Source organism: Zonotrichia leucophrys, chromosome 9 (genome assembly GCF_028769735.1).
Source record: "Zonotrichia leucophrys gambelii isolate GWCS_2022_RI chromosome 9, RI_Zleu_2.0, whole genome shotgun sequence".
NCBI classification, from domain to species: domain Eukaryota; kingdom Metazoa; phylum Chordata; class Aves; order Passeriformes; family Passerellidae; genus Zonotrichia; species Zonotrichia leucophrys.
Genome location: NC_088179.1, coordinates 19750095 through 19776025, shown reverse-complemented (window position 1 = coordinate 19776025; position 25931 = coordinate 19750095). Strand labels below are relative to the sequence as shown.

General features: G+C 37.3%; 1 protein-coding gene across 7 annotated transcripts in view; it reads left to right on the top strand.

Moving 5' to 3' along the window:
* The window catches only part of NAALADL2 (N-acetylated alpha-linked acidic dipeptidase like 2), a 410218-nt gene that overhangs the window by 271509 nt on the left and 112778 nt on the right, over window positions 1–25931 (top strand). For all 7 annotated transcript variants that reach the window (XM_064721341.1, XM_064721337.1, XM_064721340.1 and 4 more), the window contains one exon: window positions 13091–13241. In XM_064721341.1, coding sequence (XP_064577411.1) covers window positions 13091–13241 — 151 coding nt within the window. The remainder of the gene's footprint in view (window positions 1–13090; window positions 13242–25931) is intronic.

Sequence of the window (25931 nt, the reverse complement as noted above, 5' to 3'; positions counted from 1 at the left end):
AATCTCACATGACAACAAGGTCACGGCCACCACATGGCACCTGCATTGTTGAGATGCTGTCACCATGAGCTGTCGTGGTGAAGTGCACACAAGTCTCTCATCCAGACTGATCAGCTGCTTAGTCTTCTGTCAAGAAGTTCTTATTGACCAGAAAAATCTCTGCTCCTTTCTTTCACTGTGAGAACATCGTGTAAGAAATGCAAGAAATGCCCTCTGTCAGCCTGATATCCTTCCTTGGCACAGCCTGTGCTTAAGGGAAGAGGATGGGTTGCAAAGCAAGAAGGAAATAATATTTTTTCCCCTGGTATTCTTGGAAATTGCAATCATAGGTGTCTTGACTCGCTGAAGTGGAGGATATGTCTGGAGCAATTTAATTATAATCATGACTGTTCTGTGAAATGGGATATTTCAGTTCTGAGTCTGTTTATCTCTGCAATAGCTTTTGGTGATGGGGTCCTCTATGTGGATGCTTAAAACATTTCTTGATATAGAATTGGACATTGGAAAGCAGGTATATAAAACTCTTCTAATGCTTTACCATTTATTGTGAGGGGAAAAAAAAAAAAGATATACAAAATATTCCAGCTTCAATCTAAATCTGAACAGCACAGAGTAATTGATGTAATTCTGAAGGTACCACCTGCATGCTAAATATTTGTCTTCACCCTTTAGGGTATTAGAAAGAGATTTTTTTTTTTCTTGGTCTCAAGATTAATGGATAGTGTGATGAATTCTTAACAAATCTGTGCTCTTTAAAAAACATCCAAACAAATTTTAAGCTTTTATTCTATTCCTGAATTAAGCTAGTTGGTGTCTCATGGTCAAGGTGTGTTACATGATGATTTGTTTAACCTCTGAAGATGTCTGTAAATAATGGGGGAAAAAATGTGTTTAACATTACTATAATCCTGTTCTCTGATTAAACTTGAATAGAAAAAAAAGCCCAACCCAACAGAAAACATTGCCCCTAAAAAGAGTGTTTTCTAGAAAATTTCTCTTATTTTGTTGCAGAAAAGATCTTCTATGGTAAGCCTGGAACTTAACATCAATGACTGTGAGATGAAATTGATATAAATATTTCTAAGACAGCCTTCAAACTGTTGTTTTCTAATAATCAAAGATTGTCATACTGGTAGCAAAGAGTTGTTCAGGTTTTACTTTCAGTAAAAGTAAGTCAGTATCTTCATGGAATGGAACAGATCATTCTCCTCAGAAATCTTGTGTGAACGGACAGTTTAGTAGATGTTGGCAAAAACTCAAAAAGGTAAATTTGATTTTAAAACCCCTGTCATCCTGCTCTAAGTATCTTAACTGTGTAAGCCCTTGTTGGAAAGATGAGTATTAATTAGTTTCTGTTTAAATCGTGTCTATCTCTACAATTAGCTGTCTTTGTGTACTTTCTCTATTTTAGGATTAACCTTTAGTATTTGCTATCAAAGAGAATCTTAACAATTATATGTATATTAATTTTCCATCCCCTGAGAGAACTAGGTTCATACACAGTGAATCACAGAATAATTTAGGTGGGAAAAGACCTTTAAGATCCTCAGGTTCCTTCCCCAAACCCACCACTAAACCATGTCCCCAAGTGCCACATCCACACATCTTTTATATCCCTACAGGGATGGTGACTCCACAACTTCTGGGCAGCCTTTCCCAGTGCTTGGTAACCCTTTTGGTGAAGAATTTTTCCTGATATCTAATTGAAACTTGCCTGGTGCAATTTGAGGCACTTTCCTCTCATCTAGTCACTTGTTATTTGAGAGAGGAGACCAACAAATAAAGGTCAGGAAGCCTGACTTTGAGTTTCTTACCAATTAAGGGTTATTGACATTGAGGGTGCTGCTTTGGTGTGAAGCTGATGCAGTTAAATGCAGGCTTAGGCACGAGGATTTCAGTAACTACCAATTTTCTAAACAGAATGGATAGAGATGCATTTTCCATTAAAAAGTGATGCAAAAGTAAACTTGCCCTGTAACCCTGAACTGGCTTCCTTTTCACCTTTTTAGTTAGAGGCAATAGAAAGTACAAAATTAGTCACCACTGTCAGTTGACAAAGAGAAGAAATTTATGGCTGAGAACAGAAATTTCTGTTTGTAGAGTTTTTTCACTCTGTCTCTTTTGCAAACTTATTGCAAGAGAAAATGCTTTTTGTGAACTTGGGAACTTGGAAATATTCCTTGATTTTCTATAGATTTCTGTCCTGGGCTAAACACCAGGGCCTGTGATTGTGGTCTTCATTCTGTGTCAGCCCATTAATTGATTACTTTGACCATGCATTCATTTCTGTAGTGTAACTTGGTGTTGAGATAGAGCTTTTATTTGGGTTTTTAGGTTGGAGGCTTTTGGGTTGGCATTTGTTTGATTTTTGTTGGTTCTCAGTTTGTTGGTTTTTTTCCCCCAGAGTGAAGTTGTATATTCTTTAAAGACTTTTTCTGCAAGTTCTGTCTTAGGAGTTACAGTGCTGTAACAGATGTTGATTGATCATGAGTTTTATTGTATTTCTTTTTCATTCATCTTCTAACTGCAGTATTCTGTTTGTCATTTAGAAAGTTTAGTGGAGTTCTAGGAGCTGTAAGTGGTGCTAAATCTTTTCTGTGGGCCCATCCGAGGGAACTGTGTTTTTAATGTACAAGGCTTCAAAAGATATTTTCTTTTGGTCTTTCCTTTCCTTCCTGAAAAAATTGTCAGAGAAAGACAGAAATAATGTGCTGTCAATGACCTAGTTGAGAAGAGTGACAGAGCAAGGGTTTTACTACCACATCTTTCTTAACCACCCTTGTATGACCTTGTTTTGTTATTGGGGTCTTCCTTTCCTAATCACTGCATGGAAAAAAATCTCAGTGACAGCAAGTTGGACCTATTTTTCACATTTTATATTTTTCAATTTATTTTTTAAGACAGGGGAAGGACATAATTTTGGATTGATGTTTTGGAACTAATTGTAGACTGGTGTTACTGAAGAGGAGCTGGGGGTTGTTGGTTTGGCTTTTTTTTTTTTTTTCCCCTCTATCTGCTGGTGAATGAATGACTTTGTAGTGCTTTGTGACTGCCAAACTAATCCAGCTGCCTTCCCTGTTCTCATCAAGTGCTTCAACCTTGGACCTCCTTCATGTAGCTCTTTCTACTATTTCATTTTGGTGAAATGGGCTATTTAGTAGGTCACAGGAGGAGGCAGAGCTCTGTTTTACTGATGTGCTGAGTGGAAAGCAGTGAAAGAGAAAGGACCTAGGAAGACACAAAAGCTGCACATGTTGGCTTTTTCAGCTGTTGTATCTTTTGTGTAGATTGCCCGCAGTTGTGCTGTACCAGGGTTATATATTAAGTGGTGCTTCAGTTTATTACATATTCCACTTTAAACCTTGATGTTCAGTAGGAAAGATGCATTCATGATATGGCCTGTGTAGCACAGTTCATGAATAAGTTCTTGTGGAAAAAAAAAATCTAGTTTCTGAAATGTCAATGAGGAAAGAAAATCAAGACTAGCCTAATTTTTAATTTTGGAATTTTTTGGGGAGCTTAAGAGTGGAAATCACTACTGATAATTTATAAAGAACTTTTATTGCTAAGGTTTGTAATAACTTCTTTAATATTTATAGTTCTTGAAATGACTTTATGCACTGGGGCACATTCTTTACGATCATTTCTTTTATCACTCCTAGTTTGTGACTGTTGTTCTAATAAGGAAGATAAATAAGTTCATTCTGAGTATTGATTTACTTAAAGGCATGCTAACCAAGTAGTTAAACACTGCTCTTTTCCATAAATGAAGCTAAAATATTCATTAACCAATTAATAATATTCAGTTTTCCTAGTTGATATATAGAGATGCCTGAGGCATACATATAGCACACTCTATATCTTTATATGTTCTACTTGGAAACATAAAATTAAATAAAATGTAAATTTTAAAATACATAATGATGTTATGCAATCTCAAAAGAGACTGTTATATTACATCTAAGGCATTATTTTAAAAGCATGAAACCTGGATGCAATGTAATAGACCAGGAAAGAGTTGAGCAGGGAGTATGTTTTGTACTTAACAAAAATCCAAAGCAAAAGCCTAGAATTTTCCAGTTCTATTAATTGGAAAAGAGTTGTGAGAATAATAAAATAAATGAATAAGTATTGGTTTTGCACAGATCCAGTGAAGGCAGCTATTGTTTTAACAATCTAACAATTGGGGGACAGCAAATGTGCCTTAATTATAGATCTCTGACTGCTGTGTGGGTTCTGAGAGCATCTGCTGATGCCTTGGTGGATCCCCTACAACAGCTGCATTCTTGGAGCTGGAAAAGTCATAATCCTACTTTTATCTTGGAGATGGAAGGATGGCTTGGGCTGTTTTCATTTCAACACTGCTAACTTCCAGTGTTGGTACTGGAAAATAGTGATTCCAGGTACCCCAAGGATATTTACATTTTAGTTGAGAAAAGACCATAGAGAGAATCAAAGGTTATGAGTTTACCCTGCATATGAGGCACAGTGAGGGATGTTTATACAAATTAGGGATTTCCCTTGCTCTCTGCTCATCTTCTCCCTTATTCTTGCTGATATTTCATGGGGGGTTGGAATGAGATGAGCTTTAAGATCCCTCCCAAGCCAGACCATCCTGTGATCCCATGACTGGGGTATCTGCAGACTGGGAGCCTGGTGCTGGAGCCCAGAGTGAGAAGAAAAATATTGCAGAGTTGAGAGCTCCAGAGATTGGGAGCAGGTGCCCCAAATGTTTGTGGTGAGCAGAGTGGCTGCAGGCACAGGGGAGCTGCAGCCATCCCCAGGGGGATACTGCTTTTTGTGGGCTTTGTGCCCTGAACAAGGTGCAGAAGGGTGAGGGGAACCTGAAATTGTGGCTTTCTGGGGAAGAAATGCCCTGTGCTGGGAATAATGTTTGAAAATCCAATCTGCTGATCTTAATTTTTCTAGTGGTAGGAAAACAAATAAATAAGAAAAAAGAAAAAAAAAATAGTTAGGGGACATTGTCAGATTTGACTTTGATCTGTGACTCTGTTGGCAGTTCAGTGGATTTTGGATTAAAAGTTGGGTAGAATGCATAAAATCCAAAAAGGGTCTAATCAGTTTATTCTTGATGATTTAGCAAGATTATAATTATATCTTTGTGTAATTGTTTTTTGTATGATGGATCTTCAGCTTTATTCTCTCTGTAATAGAGTCTAAACATAGACTGGAATAACCATAAACATAATCAGAAACAACAGTTTCAGTGTGAGCAGGGAAATGCTATTGGCTTTCTGGAGGTTGCTCATCTGGACATTCATACAGCCTGTTTCTTTTTAATGTTTACTGAATATTTAATGATACTTATTATGCATACAGAGTTCCTCTACATGCTTATTTAGAACTGAGTAGTATTTCCTGAAGATGTAGGAATGCAATAGCAATATGAAAGGCTTTGTATTATATACTCATCAAATAATAGAGCTTTTTTTTTCTGGACTGTAAGCAATTCAATTATTTTGTTTCTGAAATAAATTAAGTAAAGCTTATTGAGTCCAATCAGCCCTTGTTTCTAGGGAATTGTAGTTCAATTTCATTTTTAATTAGATTGAACATTGTGAATTTCTTAGCAGTGGTAAGCAAGATCTGGCAATAAAATATGCACTCAATTTGTATTAAAAGTTGCTAAAATCTAGTACAGGGAACTGGCAGTATATCTGGCTTATGTTTAATTGTCCAAATATCCTATTGTGAAAAATTCCATTTTTAAAAACTGCTGATGTGTAACAAATTACTTTTCTTTGATAAAACTGTATAGAAGATGAGCAGGCAGCAAACAGGCAAAAGTATGGGACAGAACATTGAGTTCTTGATAAGCTTAATAGCACATGTAGGAGCTGGATGTTAAATTTTTTTCTGTGCAAGGATTACAGAATTGAACCTAGATGATTTTTGGTTTGGAGGAGAAGTCTCCAAAGGTTTTTCCTCAACTGCCACAGCTGTCCAGTGTGTGGATTTCCAGTCAAACCAGCACACAACAAGCTTGTGACCAGTGTTCATTGAGAAGTCTACTGTCCTTGAATAGCATTAGTGGCAGAGAAATGTACTTAAAAATATAATGGATGGTAAACTGATGGGCAAAGTAACTCTTACTCATCACTGCCATGCAGCCCCATTGCTCAAAGGCAGATTTTTGTGATTAACATTGTAGATTTTCTTACCCTTCCCTTCTGCTTTTCTTCCCAAGAAATACAAAAGGAGACTCTCTCTTCCCTAGAAATAATTTTCTAGATATTAAAAAAAAGGACAAAATTTTGAAAATTAAGGATTGTGAAAGCCAATTTTAGTCTGGAAAGCAATTACAGAAAATGTCTTAAAAGATCTTAGATATGCTTGTCGGATTCTTTCCACAAATAAATGCACTTCATGTTGTCATTTCTCTGGTAGTAACTACATCAAAGTCTTAAGGTCTTGACATGACACAGAGCAACTCTTTGATTTTGTATTGTTCCTATATATGTCACTGTATGGCAGGAAGAGTTTGATAAATTCTTTTGCAATATGTTTTCCCCCTTCTAAGACCTTTATGGCAATAGCCTGTCATTTATGAGACCACTGTGTATGCATTTATAGCTGTTGGAAGTTTTATGCAGCTTAATCCCTTTCCCAGCCCTGTTTGTTCAATATAACAATGATGCCATTCCTCAGGCAAGGACAGTGTTTGAGCTGGAAAGGAAAGATGTGTTTCTTTTTATGGTCCCCATTAAACTGGCTGCATCCTCCATCCTTTTTACAGCCTTAGCACAGCACCTTGAGGGTTGATCAGCAAAAGCCAAAACCTCTTCAGACAGAGTTTTGCCACCAAATTCCTTCGAACATCCTTCAATGTTTGCGATGGAGAATCTTGGAGCATGATTAAACATCAAGTGCAATGCCAAAAATACTATGTGAAACCAAAACATTACTTTGTTAAAAACTTGCAATTTGGAAGAGTGGTATATAGATGTAGATATGTGTATTTAAGTGGGTTTTTTCCACCTTGAGTTTTGTTTGTGTTACCAAGCCCTTTCCAAATGCTCTGTATTACAGTAGATAATAGGTAGTAAAAGATAGCAGCATCTGATTATACTCACAGCATCTAAACCTGACTTTTCTATCCAGTCTGCTGCAGAAATAAAAAGATATTGTGTCAGTGAGGTCTTTCAACATGTTTAAATGTACCATTGCTCTTGCTTAATAATTTTACATACTGCCAATTAGTCATATGAGATGGGACATCCTTTCAGAGCATCATGATTTTAATTGTGACTTCAGCAGAAAAGAGTAATTAATAACTATTAACCTGTCCAGTAAAGCTGTGTCTCAGATTAATGAACCATGTCTTTCACATGTTGCAGTATGAATTGAAAAATGCAGCAGTTAAAAACTGATTACTGTTATTTGTCTAATTAATACTGTTATTTGTCTAATTAATGCTGATCTTTGCACTGAAGTATAATGACAATAGGAGATTTTTTAAAACATTAATATATTTGATTTTACTCTGAATAACATGTATTCGGTACAAACATGTATTTTTTAATGTATTTTTGATAAACTTTTTTTTTTTAGTGATTAGTTTTTCTTCATTTTTGTTTCCATGCTACATATATATTATGGCTTTGACTATAAAATTCCGCATGCATTTTTTTGAGGTTTACCTGGAAGGGACGGAGAAAAGGGGATCACAATTATATAGAGATATAAACAGGATGTTGTTTCTTATTTTATGAATGTGTTATGTCCATGATTTGCTTTGTTAGCACTGATTGGACTTGTAATAAACAGTGAGATTGTGAATCTGCCTTTAGGAAGAGATTTGGCCTCAAGTTACATGGAGGAGGTTCTATGTTAGAGTAACAACATGATCCCAAATTAACTTTGCTGTCAGTAGCTGCCACTTAAAGGCCTTGGTTGTCTAATGAGCTGTGATGTCATTAACACTTAGGCAGCCATTGTGTAAAGTACAATCTTTGCAATTTTGTGTGCAGCTTTAGGGAGATTTAAGTAGTGTAAACTGCCATTTTAAGTGTTAAAAAAAAAAAATCTCCTTTAAGACTGTGTAAGTGCTTGTAGCCAAAGCATGTTTTATGTCTTTATTTAGGGTACTGTTATTTTGCCAGACACAGACATATTTTTGATATAGAAAAACCTTCAAAGACCTCTGAGAAGTTTCAGTGAACAGCCTAATATTATCCATTAGTGTGATTATCTGTGTACAGGAGTGAGGATACATTTTCAATAGTGTGATATCCATTCACATAAGTGACTTTTGAAGATGAGAACTACATTTTTAGGCACTTTTGACTTCAGAAATCAAGGTGTGCTTGAAGGGCTTTTTGAAATGTAGACTTTTTAAATGTGCTATCATAGTACATGATACATACCAAGATAGAAGAGAACTCTTAAATACTGTTGTGCAGCTAATTTATATTGTTTCATTTACTATTATGTAAGGATTGAAAGAGTTGAAAGCAGAATTAGATAAGAAAATGCCACTGGATTTCTATTGACCCTAATAACAGTAGGGACCCTATAGTAAAATGAAGAGATCAGGATCATTTTTTTTTTCCTAGCACTAAAATTTGATTTGAAAATCTCTCTACAAGTGGTGGAATGTGTTTGGAAGTTGCTGTATTTTAAATCAAATTTTCCAGACACACTGCTGCTTGTTTTGAGTAAGAATGGAACCTTCTATGATGGCAAAGTCACTTGCTATATAGAATTATAAGCCAATGTATCTTGTACTGAGCTGCTTTAGCTTAAATAATGTATCAGTCAATAAAAGAACAGGTTGTTCTATGGATTTGTGAACGGGTTTTTCACAGCTCTGTTTCTTGAAGCTGAATTCTGTGGTGTCTAATCTGTGGAGAAGTTTCTGTATTCCTTTACATCTGCCACTCTGTCTCTTGATTTCTTCCATGTTTTTTTCCCTCTTCCATTAAGGAATAAGCTGTTCAGTTTTTATTAATGCCTTCTCAGTCATGTATTCACAGCATCTGCCCCTTGTCTGCTCAAGATCCCATTTTCATTAAACTTGCAGGGAATATACTGAGATATTTCCTCCTGTGAAATAAGTTTCCTGTGCCAACTAATCAGCAGCTCAGTCATTTCTGTGGATCAGCACACATAAATGGACAAGCTTAGAAAGTGGACTTAGGCAATATTCGCAATAATAGGGCTGGTGTTGTACCTCATAAAGCACAAACTGCACTGCTGGTACTGTTAACACCATGAGGGGGAGAATTGTTTGTGCAATGGGTTCTCAGAAGGTTTGTCCATATTTTGGGACTGCTTGCAAATATGGTGAGAAGAATTGCTAATAATGCTATTTGAATATGTAATTAGCAGGTTGATATAACCCACAGTTACTTGCATCATTTTTTTTTCTGTTTTCCTGGTACATTCATAAGCATTGTTAACCATCACTCTTAGGAATCATGCATTGCTACTTTCTAAATTATTTGTGGCAGAACTGTTGCTGATAATCAAAAAATGGGAGGGAAAAGATGCCGTGTTTATTTAATTATCTTTAAGCATTGGGGTCTTGCTGGATCAGAGGTTCTAGAAACAGGATCTAAGCTGTTCAGATGCAGTGAGAGAATAGTGTAGGAAACCCTCTGTTCTCATGGTTGCTGTAATCCTGGTGAGACCAAAGTGTGATGTGATTTTCTGCTCTCTGCCCATGAAAGGACAGCTTAAACTTGAGCCCAGATGTGGCTCCCATGCACAGAATATCTCAGTAGAGCTGCTTCAGTCATGCTTTATTTTCAGCTGGAAAGAGAGGGTGCTGCTGGAGCACTCCGTGCCTCAGTGTGCATGTTTGTAATTTTCTGGAGCTCTGGGGTTAGCAGGTAACCTTGCCTCTGTAGCCCCTGGAAAATAATGAAGGCTGATTACCTGATTGGTTTTGTGCTGTGTGGTGCTTACAAGGTGCAAGGATGGTCTCAGCTGAGAAGAGAGCAGGGACAAGATCTTCAGAGAGTCTGACTTTGTACACAGGTGGAAGATAACAAATAGAGCTTGAGGCCAGTACCTGCTGCACTGCTTATCACCAGTCACTGATGGGCAGCTTTTATGCATGATGCTGGAGATTCACAGAGGCTGCAGTCTGTGCTCTTTGGTAGGTTTTGTGTTCAGATCATTAATATAAGCCCTAATTAAGTGTTCATTCAGGTGCACACTGGCCTCAGGTGAGCTAAAACACATTAAAGCCACCTGTGAAAGGCCCCTGCTTCTTGTTGCTTCTTTTCTTTTTCCTCAGCAAATAGTCATGCTCAGATTGCTTATTTTGGACCCAGTATCTGCCAGTAGGTTTGTGGCCAAAGTCCCACAGTAAAGTTTGTCTGAAATGTGGAACAGAGAGCTGTTACCAGTGTGGCAGTGCAAAAGGGAAATGTTTCCTCTGCCACATCTCAGAGAAGGTGCAGTTAAAATGGAGAAGCAGCTTTGAGTTTTCCCCTTGGAGCCAAACTGAGTTCTACAGACTGTTGCAGTCTGTCTCTTCACTGCTTCAGCCATATCATCTTTAAAAGGCAATTTAATGGTGCCTGGTGGTGTGTGGAGTTTACAGACCTAAACTGTCCCCAGGTACACGACAGGGCCTTTGGTGAAGCAGCAGGTGTCTCACATTAGATTAAATTGAGTCCAGAATGTTTTATGGGGTGATTTGATATACTGAATTGGAACAGTCACATTTTTTAAGGTAACTCCAAAAAGTGAGGACTTAAGCAGCCATAAAAAACAAAAGGGTTAACAGTGAGCACCAGCATCTGTTTTCAAGGGTTCTCTGTTTCCAGTTTGTTCTGAGATGTTTATGGCTTTGGGAGAGGGACAATACATACATCCAAAATCATAAGGAGCAGATTTTTCTGTTGGATTGTTTTGCAATCTAAAATAATCCATTCATTTGAATAGATGTGCACTGGTTTACCTGAAGGAATTAATCTACAATCTTCTGCCTTGTAAAAAAATATGCAGAACTTTCTTTGGCTTCTTTGTGCTTGGACAATTTATGTCTGGTAAAGTGTTTACGTATTTAAGATGAAAATGGAATCAACAATGCACATTTATTGTTGATATAGTTGTGCTGTCACTGTTGTAAAGTTAAAAAGCAGCAATTATAGCTGAAATCTGAAAGCTGTTTTGTAATTTCACGTGTGACACAACTTCTTACTAGAGATTGTAGCCATGGCAGCAGTGCTTGCTGCACTTTGTGAATAGCAGACGTGTAGTTACTTTCTCCCACTAAAACTGAGGAATTTAATAGTTTTCGTTTGTTTTTTTTTTAAAGTGCAAAGTTTTTAAAACTCTTTAAAAGAAAAAATAATATGTATTTCCTGTTTTGTGTGCTACTAAATAAACCAGGGATTAATAAAAAGATACTGGATATGGAGGCAGGAAAAGGCAATAATTATTTTAAATCCTGCCTGTTACATCATTTAGCTATGATGAGTCCCTAGTTCTCCCACCCTAGTTTTTGTGCAATCAAATCCTGTCTGAATATCTGAATAAAAACATGAATTGAAAACAGAAAAAAAACATAATAAATGAACCTACCATTTGGGCAATCCCTTTTCCTGCATTACATTTAAGGTCTGGAATATATTTTTTGCATCTGAGCTAATCACCTCTCATTCTCCTGCTCACCTGACTAGAGTTCTCTCAAAGAATCCCTTTGATCTGTGGATTGCTTGTTTGTGTAAGATAGGTAGGATTAAGTGACTCACAGGTTCAACTTGCATCTGCTTATCTGAATTCAAGATATCTGAATGCAAGATGAGTGTCAAGGTCTTGGCAAAGCACAGTATTAGATATATTTACTTACAGAAATCGCAAATAGTACTTTGCTATTTTTAGCATATTGCAAATACTAGGCTGCTATTTTTATATTTTTTCTGTCTTAGCTGTTGAGTAAAACAGAACTGAACACCAAATGAGGCTCAGACTGAATGCCATTTATTCATGTAATTTACATACTTGTAAAGCCACAAAGAACTGTGCATAAACATTCCTTAATACCAGCAGCTAGGAGATAAATTGAAAATTATATACATGCACAAGAAGAAAAAGAAGGTTCTAAAATGTAGAAGGAAGAAGACAATTGAACTGAGAAACAGAGGAGTAGTAAAAAGTCCTCAGGTTCCTGTGAAATCAGAGTTGTGTAGAAACATCAGATACCTGCAGTCATTCCTCAGACCATTTGGAGACCTTTGGAAAGTCATCAGTAGGGCAGCCCAGTGAATAGTAAGATAATTCTTAAATACCTGAATTACTTCTGTCTGAAAAATTAATATAGCTTTGTATCACTGAGCTTTGTATCAATTCCAAATATGCAGAGCATTACACAGAAAGGTCATCTCATTTCATGGGGGTATTTGCCACATTACAATTTGATTTTGGCCATATCAGAATCAAATCCTCTTTATTTTTCACTTCTCTATGAAAGAAACAACTGAGGTTTTCCAGAAAAGCTGCTGCAGTTTATGGTACTTGGATGCTTTTGTCCTTGACTTTGGGGAAGTTTGCTTGATATTCCGGCCCAGATCTGTGGATATTTGGAAACTAATTGTCAGTTCCAGCTCAAACTTTGTTGTTATAATGAGACAAAATAAAACCTATTTGTCTGACAGGAGGCAGATCCAAACATTTGAGTAAGATAGACTGGAGTGTTAAATTTAATTTTATTTTTTTAATGTTCTGTAAACTTCTGTTTTCTCTCTTAACTGTAGAGTAAATGTGTCCAGAAATCCTGATGCCAGTGCAGGCAAACGTTCAGTGTGTGCTGTGTCCTTGAAGAGGTAAACTAAGCAAGAACATCTTACAGATAATAACATGGAAAATAGGGAAGGTCAACTCAAGATGGTTTAGTGACATTATTTTCAAAACTGAGGCATTTTCAGGGTGGTGTTTATATCATAGGAAAACCTGTTAAGGTGCTAGAAGCACTTTGGCAGTGCAGCTTGGCACAGAGCAATCTGTGGTGAGAACGTGGTGCATGGGAAAGCCTCCGTCTCAGCAGTATTTAAAAAAATGTTGTTTTTTGAGTCTGCTGTTGTTAATGGTCACCTGTGTTTCTTTGTCCCCTCAGCTTTCTCTGCTGGAAGGTGCAGGGTTTGGTGGTGTTCTCGTTTACACTGATCCTTGTGACTTGCCAAAGACTGCAGACCTTGCTGACAAAGCCTTTATGGTCTCCTTGAACAGCGGGGGAGATCCATCCACACCTGGTTATGCCAGCATTGGTAAGTACTGGTCAGGGCATTTTAATTCTCTGCAGATTGTAAAAATGGGAGTTAAAACACTAAACCAAATCTTGATGGCAAGAGAGGCTCTGAGTTAGGAAATACTGTGTAATACAGCAGGGCTTAAAGGATGGAATCCAGTCTCAAAAGTGCTTTAAATTCTTGGCACAAAGTCTGCACTCTCAATAGTTTATTGTGTTTTGTATTTGAGTATTCACACACCGAACCATTATTACTACCTGTTTTTTCTTATCCCATGAACAAAAGCCAAGACTGAAGTACTGATCCAGGATCTGTCCCCACTGAAAGAATTATTCCCTTCATTCTGTCTTCCTCTTTCATAGTAACAGAAATTAAAATATTTGGTCACAAGGTACAAGTGAAATATAATTAGATATTTATATTTTTAAAGTATTAAGAGAAAATAATGTTTATAGTATCTGTATGCTACTATCACTTGAATAGGGTGTGTTCATTTAGCCTTGCCTAGACAGATTTGGTTATTAATTATGCTTCTCTAAATACATGTATTTTTGAAAGGTGGGAAATACAGATTTGATTTCAAGGAACAACATGGTCTCAAGGGACAACATCATCTTATATAATTTTATGTGGGATGTTTTTGAAGCAATGTTAACAATAAATAGAAGCAGCAGCATATTTGACTTGTATGTGCTGCTTAAATCTCCATTCTGGCAGTTCAGTGAGTGTGTGTTCTGCTTCTCTGCAGCTTTTTCAGCTTTACAGCCCTTTTTACTATCTAACTATTTGGAAATGTATTAAGCAGCAGTCTATGATTTTGTGACAAGGCTTCATCAAGAATATTTTGTCCGGTTACTGGCTCAGACATCTAAAGTTTGACTTGAATTGGCACTAAATCAACTGAGGCAACGTGGAGATACGTCATGCCTAGAATGGCAGAAAATAGAAATATTTGCCTGGTTGTCAAAGAAGGGTGTTAGCTATTCACAGCATGAATGCCTTGACAGCTCAGTGGGAAAGAAATTGCACATTTTCTCAGTGTCTCAGTGTACCTGACCCAGTGTTCTTAAAAGTGCCCTGGGAGCTACAGAGGTAAATATAACACTCTTCAAGCTTTATTCTTGCTCATTTCATGGAGCTATTTGAAAAACAGTTTGTGGTGTCTCTGTCTGGCTGACTCCTTAATGTTTTATTTACCCTACATGAAAAGTAAAGCTAATTAAAACAGATACACCAACATGAAGATGCCACTTCAGTTTTTAAACCTTATGTGTTAGTTTTCTGTCAGTAAATTATCTCATCTGCAGTGTGCATTCCAATCTCCAGTTTGGGAAAGAGAGGCTTAATTATAGGGACAGTGGTGTTACAAGTGCATTGATGGTTTCTGGTAGAAGCCTTAGTGTGGCTTGTCTGCGGTTTGAAATTTCTGAGCAACATTCATAGACAGAAGCAGGTTATCATGCTTAAGATCATTGTTATTTTGATCATTGAGTGCCATGATGAGCTGGGAAGAGCTCACAGGAATACTTGAGAAAACCCTTTTTATTTTTTTATGGTTTTGTCACTGGAAGGTAGATCAGATGGAAGTAATTCCAGTGTTTCTGATGATGATTTTGCTTCTCTGGAGACTGTGAATTAACTTGCTTAGAGGTAGCTCATGCCTGGGACAGCCGCAAACGCATCTGGAGTTCAGGCTTTTCCCTGGGGGATGCACTTGGATGTACAGTGGTTAAACTGCCTTGTGTGGGATAAAAGAGCCAGAGAACCCGGGCTGCCCCTTTCACTTTGATTCACAGACTGTAATAAGCACTACAAGAGATTTTATTGGAAGCTCCTGCCTAAGTTATTGGCATATCTTTGACACCATCTGCACTTCACACTTTGCCAGAAGAACTGTTACTATCACAAGCTCGAGGCTGCTCCTAGCAGCATTCTCCCTTTTACTGGGAAATTCCTGGTAGGATGAGTGATCCAAAGCTAGTCTTGTACTTGGTGAATGAAAGGTAGGAAACTTGGATTTTCTTGCTGCTGCCTTTGTTTCTCCTGTTCTTTTAGTCTGAAGACAAATTTCTCAGTGGTATCAGAGTACTGGAATGCTTCAGTGTTTTCCTAGAAAAAAAAGTCTTCAGGAAACTGTATAATTTACAGGTCTTTTCTCAAAGTTGACAACATTTTAAAATGGGATTTATGTAATAGTTCTGAGAGAATTTTGGAGTTCTCATGAGGTTTCGGCTCACATTTTCTGTTTCATGAAGATTAAATGCTGCAGTTCTGCATATGAATCATCTTGAATGTATAGAAATAGCTGGAGGATGGGTTTGAGATGCCAGCTACCTACGAGCAGAATGATTTTATTGATCTCTGTTTAACAAAGGGGAAAAAGTAATGATGAGAAGGGGAAGTGAACAGCACTTATTTGAAAGTTTCTGCAGCTCTGTTTCATAATTTAATTCTTCTGTTCTTAAGACTCTTCCAATCCTAAGTCCTATCAGTCCTGAAACAATCATAGAATCCTTTGTGAGCATCATTTCTCTCTTTGTGATTCTGACTGCTAAAGACAAGTGTCCTTCATTTTTAAAAATCTTTCTTCTGTGTTCCTGTTTTTGAAATGAAATAGATCCAGGGGGTGGAACTCAAAGAAGTAATCATGCAGGATTAAGAAACTTCCTGAGGAAATAAGAGACTTGTGTAGCAAAAATTGTCTTGAAAATAAAGTTTAGAAGAATAGTGTAAAACTTGAGTGCTTTCCCATCTAGTTTTCTTTTTCCATTTTGACTTTTTGACTGCTGCACTTCCTTTCACCCACCTTCATCTGACAGACACATATTAGATTTCTCCATTGCTAGACTTCAGAGCTGTTTCAAATCAAATTTGTTTCCACACAGGAAATGGCTCAGTAAACAAAAATATGGATAGAATCCATTTGTCAATCCTACTATGTAAATAGAAAAGTGGCATTGTGATAAGCACTAAGAACCCTGCCCATGAGATAAGGTGCCTCATAATGGAATCCCTATCTGTGCAGAGGGGGAATAGAAATTATTTCATGAAGAGTTCAGATGGCATCATAGAAAAGACTGTGAGCTTTTAAATGCTGAAATATAACAGCTGTAAAATACAATCTTATGGTATCAGCTGGAGTTTGAAGTGTAATGTTGTTTTAGGGAATTGTTATGCAGAGGTTATAGCAGTAAGGAAAAAGGGGTGTGTTTGGAAGTCATGCATGGTTCAGGTTATGGTTAACCGCTGGTCATGTGAGCCATATCACAGGAATTTGGGTGAAAAAATCAGTGACACGGGAAATGTGACACTGGAAATCCCTGGAACTGAATAGTGCACATTCTTCAGACAGAAGAATTGACATGAGCTTTCCTCAAACACTGCTGATAGGATTTGATCTCAGAGGCAGGGACAAGGAAGGCAAGGAATTGTTGAGGATTTGATCCACTGCAGGACACAGCTGAGGCCATCAGCAAAGCCAGTGATGCCTCTGGAAGTGTATTTAAGAAGGGACAAGGTTGCTGGACAGGCAGGGGAGTGAAACTGAGCCTGGAAAAGGGCAGGGTCACAGTTCTGTTCTAATCTTTTTGGGTTTGTTCCTCACTATCCAAATCTATTTTACCTGACAGTTGCTGACACTGTTTTGCCTGTGGTGGTAATTGATAAGTGATCTCTCTGTCTTTATCCTGATCAGTGATCTTTTCCATCTTACTTTCCTCTTACCCTGAAATATAGGGATAATGAGAGTGTAGCTGGGTAGGGTCTGGAGGCTGTCCAAGGTTTACCCACCACACTCAGTTCAACAAAATTTAAACCCCCAATATTCATCATAAAAACCCTGTGGCATTTACCTTTTTAGAAATGTGCCATTCTTTAATTGGGCTTAGCCAGTTCTCCTACAGCAACCACAGGGAACTGCTGCCACTGCTTGGAGTGTGGGTAAGTGGTGCTTGCTGGCATTGAAATGTGTCCCTGCTCATTTTTTAGTCATTCCTGTGATTCTGTAGCTTTGGTGTGCCCTGCCTGATGCCTGAGTTTGTCCTTTCTGTCCTTCACTTCATGATATTTTACTCCTCTGAAGCCAGCAGCTGAGCAGAAGTTAGCTGGAGAATAGAACATTGTGTAATGGTTTTAACCATGCATATGCAACATATGTTCTAAAATGGTTTGTTATAAATCATTATGACTTTTTACAAGATGTCCTCAGCCCTGGTTTGTCTGTTCTTTTTGAGAACAAAACACAGTCACAATAATATATTTTCTGTGCTTGCCTCTGTGGCTGTGGAAATTATTCTGAGAATATTTTTTTTCTTTTTCAAAATTTGTGTTTGCTTTCTGCTAGCAGCATTGGATAAATTAAATACAAAGATAATTTGTTGTAACATGACTGTCTACAGTCAGGCTTCTGTGCACTGTGCTTTGATTTTCCTTGAGGGCAGACTGAAGCTGAGGAGAAAGAAAAGCTAAAGTTTGATATTACAATTAGGTGTGTGCATATATGTTTACATGTACTCTTGATTTTATTTTGGACCTACTACATAATTTCAGTGGTTGCCATAAAAATTGCAGAGTTTATCAGACCGACTACACTGCTTCATCTGATATACTGTGTTATTTTCTGTATGAACAAAAATCAGTGCTAATGCAATAGAGAGGCAAGTCTTTGGAAAACACTGGCCTTTGAACAGTGAATGCAACAGGTAATAATTTCAGCAGATTTTCAATAATATCTGTAGCATCAGTGGTTCAAGAGGTGTCTAAATCCATGATCTGCCTCTTGAGATTTTTCAGGATGTAATAAAGCAAGTAAGCTTCTATGTAAGTATCAAATTACATACTCTGAGATTTTGGGATTTGTGGGGTTTTTTAGCTTTTTCTCCTGTCTGGCTTTCAGTTAGGTTTGCATGTATTTAAAACTGAGAGACTTAGTTGGACATTGAGATATTTTAGGCTCACAAGTTTGAGTGTGTGGACCTCTGTATTGCATATCAGATATCACTTTATCTTCTACTAAGCTGTCTATATTTTTTTTCTTGGAAGCAAATTTGAGTTCAAAGCATTATGATTTTATTAATTAGAGTATTAGAAGGAGAGAGGAGAAATCACTGGCAATGATACTGGAATAGCTTGCTAGCACTGTTTTTATCATTTGACTTTTGCAAATGCCGTCATGAAACATATGGTCAAAACTTTCCCCAGTTTCAAGCAGAAAGTTATTAAAAATTTGAATTTATAAGAGAAATGGAATGTAAAAGTGTTGAAGACCAGATTATTTGAAAACAACAAATCAGCACTTCCTATGCTGCAAAATTAGCTCAGTGGAAAACATAATGACTAAATTCTTCCTGATGCCTTATAAGTTGCAGAGGACTTCTCAATGTTTTCAGCATTTCAGACTGTTTCAAACTACTACTAAACAGCTGTGACTCACTACAGAATGTTTTCCAGTAGAGCTGCTTTTTCTCTCATCCAGCAAAAATAACATTTTAAATGGAGTCCAGATTAGACTTTTGAAGCTACCCAACTCACAAGTGCATTTGGAATATTTGAATCTTTTGTGCAGTCATGATTGCAATGAATCCTTGCATAGCATTACTGACATACTTCAGCCCAGCATAATTAGTGCAAGGGAGCTGATTTATTCTGTGCTCACAAAACAGCAAACATCACTGCATGGCAGTGCACCCAGCTGGTGCCTTGGAACCTGCTCCTGCAGAGTCTGCTTGAAATCAGTTGTCTTTGCACAGATTTGGGATGGGAGGCTCCTTTTTATGGACCATGTGCTCTGTGGCCGCTTCTTTGCTGCTTGACACCCTTCTCTGGCATTACTGCGTTTTTCTCCTGTTTTTGTAGGCTCCAAAACTCTGATTGTAGTATTATAGTAGAATAACCTCAGTGTGCTATGCCTATCTTCCCTCTGTTTCTAATAGCTGAGTCTAATCATCACCTTCTTCCATTGCAGGTGAGATATTATACATTCTAAAAAAAAATAATACTTCTCAGGATTTAAGATTCTATCCAAATAAGACTGTTAAGACAGTGCAGATTTAAAACTGGGAGTTAATTTTTCAATGAAAGGTTAAGTTCAATTAAAACAAATGCTGGGTGGCAAAATGTGCATTTTGTGGTTTACTAGATGTTAATTTAGTTTTGTACACAGAAAGATGATTTTGAAAAGAGGTTAATTTATTTTTAATTTTTTTAAAAAACTGAATTTTTCTATGTCAAAGTTGGTAAAATATCAGGAAGAGGTAAAAGTTATGTGGTTGAACAATGTGACCGTTTTGTACCCAACTCACTGTAAGTTTTGTGTCTTTTTCTAATTGATTTTGTATGTACCAAGCAAGTTTTGGAAGAAGACTGTGTTTTATTCAAGCATGCTGCTAATATGACTTGTCAGAGAAAAAGATAGTCATTTCTGGTAGATTATTATCTATACATAATTATTAAAGGTGCTGTAATTGCCAGAAACACGACTGTCTCAAAGTGCAAACTCTGGTCAGATTCAACATTAATTCTGTCCAAAAGGGAAAAATGTCAGAACCAAAATAAATAGCCCTCACAGAAAGAGAAAAAAAAATATATATATACACATAAAGATTTTTATATATATATATGGAATTGTATTTCTTATAAAGCTTGCCTATCTTTCTCATACATTTGTAAGTTTGTGAGTGTCTGTATAACCATGGTATTTTGGTATTTTATCCTCCCTCCTGTGCTGAAGTTGGGATACCACAATGCAACTCGGATGTTGCAGCCAGCACCTGCAAGTGCACCTGCTCAGTAGCAACAGCACCATAAAGTAAGCTGCCTGATTGTTTAAGCAATTAAAGATATAATTACTTTTATAATTGAATTTTTTTCCTGGTGCTGTTTGAATACTTAAAGCCAGACTAAACCAAACCATCTTTAACGTGACTTGGTCTCTGTTCCAGCCCACTGCTTTTCCATATCCAGCAGCTGCATAAAAAAGATAATAGCACCTCTTCCTACTTTCAGACAGGTAGGAACTCCCCCCAAAAGAAAACCTAATCATCTTGAAATGGAGATGTGGAAAATATTCCATCGTTGCATAAATGAGTACTATCATATTATATAGTATTCATCTGCAGAGCTCTGAAAGACATGAGTAATTCAATGAGTTTGGGTTTGGCCAATTTTCCAAAGCATTTGGATTTTACTTTTCAAAGATAGTTCTGTTTTTTTTGGGGGGGGGGGAGTTGGTTTTTTTGGTTTTTTTAGACTTGCACTGTTTTCCTTTCAGAGACAGAAAAATGCTCTGCCCAGGAGAACTGGTGTGGAAAGGAAAGAGGAAGGGGTTGATTTCACTGACAGTGTTCTCCAGGGTGTAGTGGATCATGGAGTGCCTGGGATATCCCTAATCCCACTGTCAGTAAAGGAGTTTCAGGATAAATGATTTTGATAAACCTGAGACTTTGAGAACTGTTTCAGTTTCAATTAAGAAAAGCATTTGCACAAAGTGTAACTTCCAATATTTTTTATATAGTAATTTTACATAGCTGACAGGTGGGTCTATTGAGTTAATGAAACAAAAAAAAGAGTGAAGCCCCTTGGGTTATTTAAAACCTCATTGATGTCATAGATCTTTTAGAATAATAATATAATGATTTGCATATTTATTTAAAATATTGTGCTATAGGGACCACCCTTTACAAAATATATAATGAACAAATTAGGCAGCTTGTGCTGCCTAACTAGGAGGGAATTTTTTCCTCTTCTAGCAGATTTCAGCTGAAGCTGACACGTGGTGACAGTCTATTCCTTTCTGGTGTAATGCTCATAACAAAGAGACTAAATTTAGAATAGCTGGCTTACTCATGTTTTAAAATGCCTAGGTTTGTTGGGGTTTTTTTCTTGATTTCCAAGCATCAGTGGCCTTTCAGCTAGTTCACTTAGTGATTTCTGCCCCAAGCCTAGTTTAATCCATGACTGCAAGGGATTTTCAGCGCTATTTTGCATACTTTGGAAGAACTGAACCACACATTGCCAAGCCTTTTGCAGTTACAACGTGGGCAGTGCTGATTTTTCTATGGTAATTTTTGTATAAAATCCATTTTCCTTACTGTAGTAGCAAATTAGGTGTAAAGGTGAGGTAAAACTAAGAGTTCATTCCCTTCTAGGTTACTCGGTTCCCTCCCAAAACTGCTGCAATAGATAGGACTTTGAGTTCTGCTGGTTAGAGCCAAAATATTTCTCTGGGCCAGTAGTGGAATGTGCTGCTCACTGAAAAATGAGATAAAACACCTGGCATGGACTTTCTTGGGGAATATTTCTCAAGCTCCCCTGAAAGGGAATACAGGCTTTGCAAGGATGGCATGAGTGGAAAATGTCTTGAGTTAACATCAGGTGACTTGTGCAAGGAGAGTTGTATAAATGTTATCTGGGCCATTTCATTGAAGTGTCTTTGGGTTTGTTTTTTTGGGGTTTTTTTCTTTTTTTTTTAAAGAGGTGGGGTATATGGCATGAAATTCAGTAGTACCAAAAAATATAGGTACTAAACAACTATCGCTGTGTTTGATTAATTTTACTTTGGAGTCATCTTAGATCATTAGATGCTCTTACCTCTTCTTTATATTAGTATTCTGGTTTTGAAGTGAAAGCATTACTTTTGAGCATCAGGATACCAGAGGAAGTGTCCTGCCTCAAAGAACAGCTTGGCTGCTGTCTAATACATAAATTAAAAAAATTAATAAATTCCAAAACAGAACACAAATGAGGAAGACATGCATGGATTTTAAGGAGATGTCATAACTGCATCATTCATGTTTTTTTATGTAATTCTTGTTTTTTAATACAGCACACCAAAGCCTCAAAGCCAGGTAAAGAGCTGTGCTGAAAGGACTTAGGCAGGAGCAATAGTCTGGTCATCAATGCTTTCCAGAAGTTACAACTTCAGTCTTATTTTTTGAGTTTCTGGCAATTTCATCTTAAACAAAATACATCTGTGTTTCTAGAGTCTGGGTTTATCCTCTGATTTACCCAAAGGACCTGTAATTGTGAACTCTGAAGCCCTAATTTAGGAATCAGTGCTTTAAGATAAGATTTAGCTACATCTCTCATTTGCTTTGTAAGATGAAAAGTTGAATTGCAAATCTTGTAATAGATTTACAAATCCTAAAGCATATGTAGAAATACTGCAAGAGGCTTACAAATTGTAGCATAAATCTTGATAAAGTAATTTTTAGCTACACAGATCTATACTCATTTCTAAGTTAAAATTTCTGTGATCCTGGCAGAGATCATTCTTGAATTTTAATGTCTTTCCAGTTTTGGGGTCAGGTTCTTTCTGCTTTGTTTCTACAGGACTTTTGTTTATAAAAGTACTTTGTCTCAATTGCTCCTTCAACTTCATGGAATAAAAAAGAATTTAGACAGGAGTTTCCATTCATAGAAGCTGGTACAAAAACTGTTCCCTGATGGTTCTTTTATAGCAGAAAAGGACAACTGAAACTTGCAGGAAAGTGCTGTGATTTTGTAGGATGTTCCTCTCCTGGCGTGCACACCTCACCATGGGTCATCTTGTGAACAGAAATCTTCATGTCTTGCCTTGCCTTAGGATGAATAAAATCCTGTCTTTCATTTTCCATTGTTATTTTCTTGTTGAATATTTGAGTCCTGTGAACACCAGATTTACTGTTGGGTGGACAGACCCTGGAGCAGATTGCACAGACATTTTGCTTCCCAGAGAAAATTCCCAAAAAGCTGCTCCTGAGCTGCTTCACCTGACCCTGCTTTGGGCAGGCTGGGCTGGGGGCTCTCCAGAGGTCCTCTCCAACCTGAGCTGGGATTCTGTGTCAGGAACACAGATTTTGAATAAATTCAGCCTGACAGCTGTATTTTTGCTGACACACGTATTAGGATGAAGTCACAGTGTGAGATCTGGGTGGCCTAAAAGAGCCTGGGAACTGTGACACAAAGTCAGAAACCCCAGAGCTGTTACACCATAAAATGTTCTCCCTTACAGCCCAGCTGGTCAGTGCACTCTGTGTGCAGCACTTGTGGAAAAGGTGTCTGTGGGACTGGAAAGGAAACAAATTACTGGGCTAAATACAAGAAGCACAGCCTGAACTGCACAGTTTTCTCCACAGTTCAATTCTGACCCAAAACATTAATCAACAGAATGAGATGTTCATTTTAACTAAAACTCAGCTTCTCTTTTTGTTTCCCTTTCTTTTGAATCAACTATTATATTGTATTATTTGAATCAACTGTTATTATCAGCTGTGCTGTATGATTAATTTCCTGATCTTCACTCTTGATCCAGAGTTTCAGGACTTCAGTCTTTGTGAGGACAAAGAAGGAGGTGCTTTGTGTGTTGGTGGTATGCAGCCATTTAAATTAAAATAGGGGATACCTTCTGTGACTCCTGTTGTAATTGGCAGGGGAAGAAGTGACTGATTCACCTGATTTAACATGTCCATCTAATGCAATTACAACAATGGCAAGTGTTCATTTGTGTCCCAATCTAAAGGATAAAAATAGCAGTAATTGTCAGAAGGGGAGGAAGCAGTGAATGTTTTGTGTGCTTTAACTTTAAAGAGAGAATTGGATGGATGAAATGTGGGTACTTTTGTTGTTACAGCCTCTACATTGCAGGCTTTAAAGAAGATTTTTTGCACAGTGCTGTGCAATGAGGAAGATGACAGGATCAAATCTCATTTTAGGGCTTTCATTAAGTGGTTCCTGACATGTGAGAAATACATTAGTCAGTTCTCTGACATACTCTGCAACTCTTAATGATATTGGTTTTTTTCCCTTACTTTAAGGGATGGTCTTGAGAGTTCATAAGCAGTTTTTGAGAGTGCTGAAGGCGGCACAGCATCGTCTGTTCAGATTCATCACTTGGGTTTTCTGAGATGTGAGATTGCTTGTGTATCAATGTCTATCAGTTGTGCATGTCAGGATCTGCAGATGCACAAATATTTACAGCTACTTTGCTTAAAGTGATTCTGATAGCCCAGCAAAGCTGAGCTATTATAGCTGAGCTAATGCGCTGATATCCCAGTAAGTGGGTGTGATAAGAAGGCAGGTATCCTCATATTAATTGGTTTTTACTTGCTGAACATGACTTTGCAGTACCCAGATTCCCTGTGTTCCAGCAGGACTCCAGTCACCTACTGCTTGTTCACTGAAGAATTAAATTGTTGGAATTATTGTTTCTTAGTCTCTTAAAAAAGCTTCTAAAGGCTAATGGATAACCTGCATAGCAAATTGATGTGCATTTTATATACAGTTTATCTAGGAAGCTTTGCAAGTAAAGAAAAAAACCTATTTTGGACATTTATTGACTTTTTAATGTCATTTTTTTTGACAACTTTAATGCTTAATTATTGGTTGTCACATGTTTAAGGAACAAATGTTTAGATTTTGAATTCTTGAACAGAAGAGATATTACTACTCCTGTTTTCTGAGTTGTGCAGGGAAATGCACAGAGCTAAAATCCCAACTGTAAAGTTGGTTGAAGAGACACACACTGAATTCTGTGTTCATTCATTTTGCCCACTGGAATATTCTGCTTTTGTTTTGCACTCGCTTTGGTTTATTTGCTGTGTGAATGTAATGACATGAGTGCATTTTAGTGGAAATTGCAATAATAAAGTTTTGTGTGAATAATTAAAACAAAATTTTAAAAATTATCTTAAAATAGAGATTTTTCCAAACCTGTTTAGACACAATCCTGAGTAATGTGCTTGGGAGAGACCCTGCTTGAGCAGGGAAGTTGGACTAGATGAGTTTGGATGGATCCTTTCCAACCTCACAATTTCTGTCATTCTTTGAAGGTAAATGAGTTGTAAGCGATGTCCTCATGACCCAGATATCATTACAAATTTATTCATTTTAGCTTACAAAAAATATTTATAGAGGAGAAAGGTTTAATATTTTAGTAATTATTATAATAGAAATTGCCTCAAACTCAAACTTGTTTTGTATCTGTCATTTGTGACGCTGAATTTAAACTCTTTTTGAAAGTCTTATCCTGCCAGAGGGGGGAAAAAAAAAAAGAAAAGAATAAAGCAGAGGGAATAAAAGAAATGAATGTTTAAATAAATCCCCATAAAACATCCAGATACAGACCTGAGGCGCTGATGTGTCCTGGACTAGATTTTGATGTGAGCATGTTTCTGTTCCAAATATAAAAACATGGATTTCCCTTTAGCTAAAAGCTGATGGATTTTTTCATATATCCAGTTTTAAATAAGGTAGAAGAAAGTCTTTGGCCTTAAACTTCAGTGATGAAAAGGATGGTTTATTTTTAGCCTCTACTGAACTGCATTAGCAGAATTTACCAAGCAATATTTGTTATGATTTAAGGCTTGAAGAAGCACTTTTGCAGCTGAATTACCTTCTTGTTCTAACTGTAATTGTGCCCATCCATTGCATTTCTGACTGGGTGTAGGTGCTAATTTGAGTACTGGAGCCTGTGGTGATTTGAGTGTGAGACCAATTAGAAGCACAAATGGGTAATTAGTGCTCCAGTATGCTTAGGCAGTGTAAGCAATCTCACCTAGTTCTGTTTCAGGTTCTCCCTTCCTTGGTGCTGTCCTTTGTCTCAGATGTAGAAATCACTTCTGGAGGGAGTGTATTGGAGGAAATGCATATTGCAGCTTCTAATATTTCCTTCTGATATTGCCTTCCAGTGTTGCTAGATAATGATGCTCCAGTTGTTGTGGAGTGCTTCCCAAA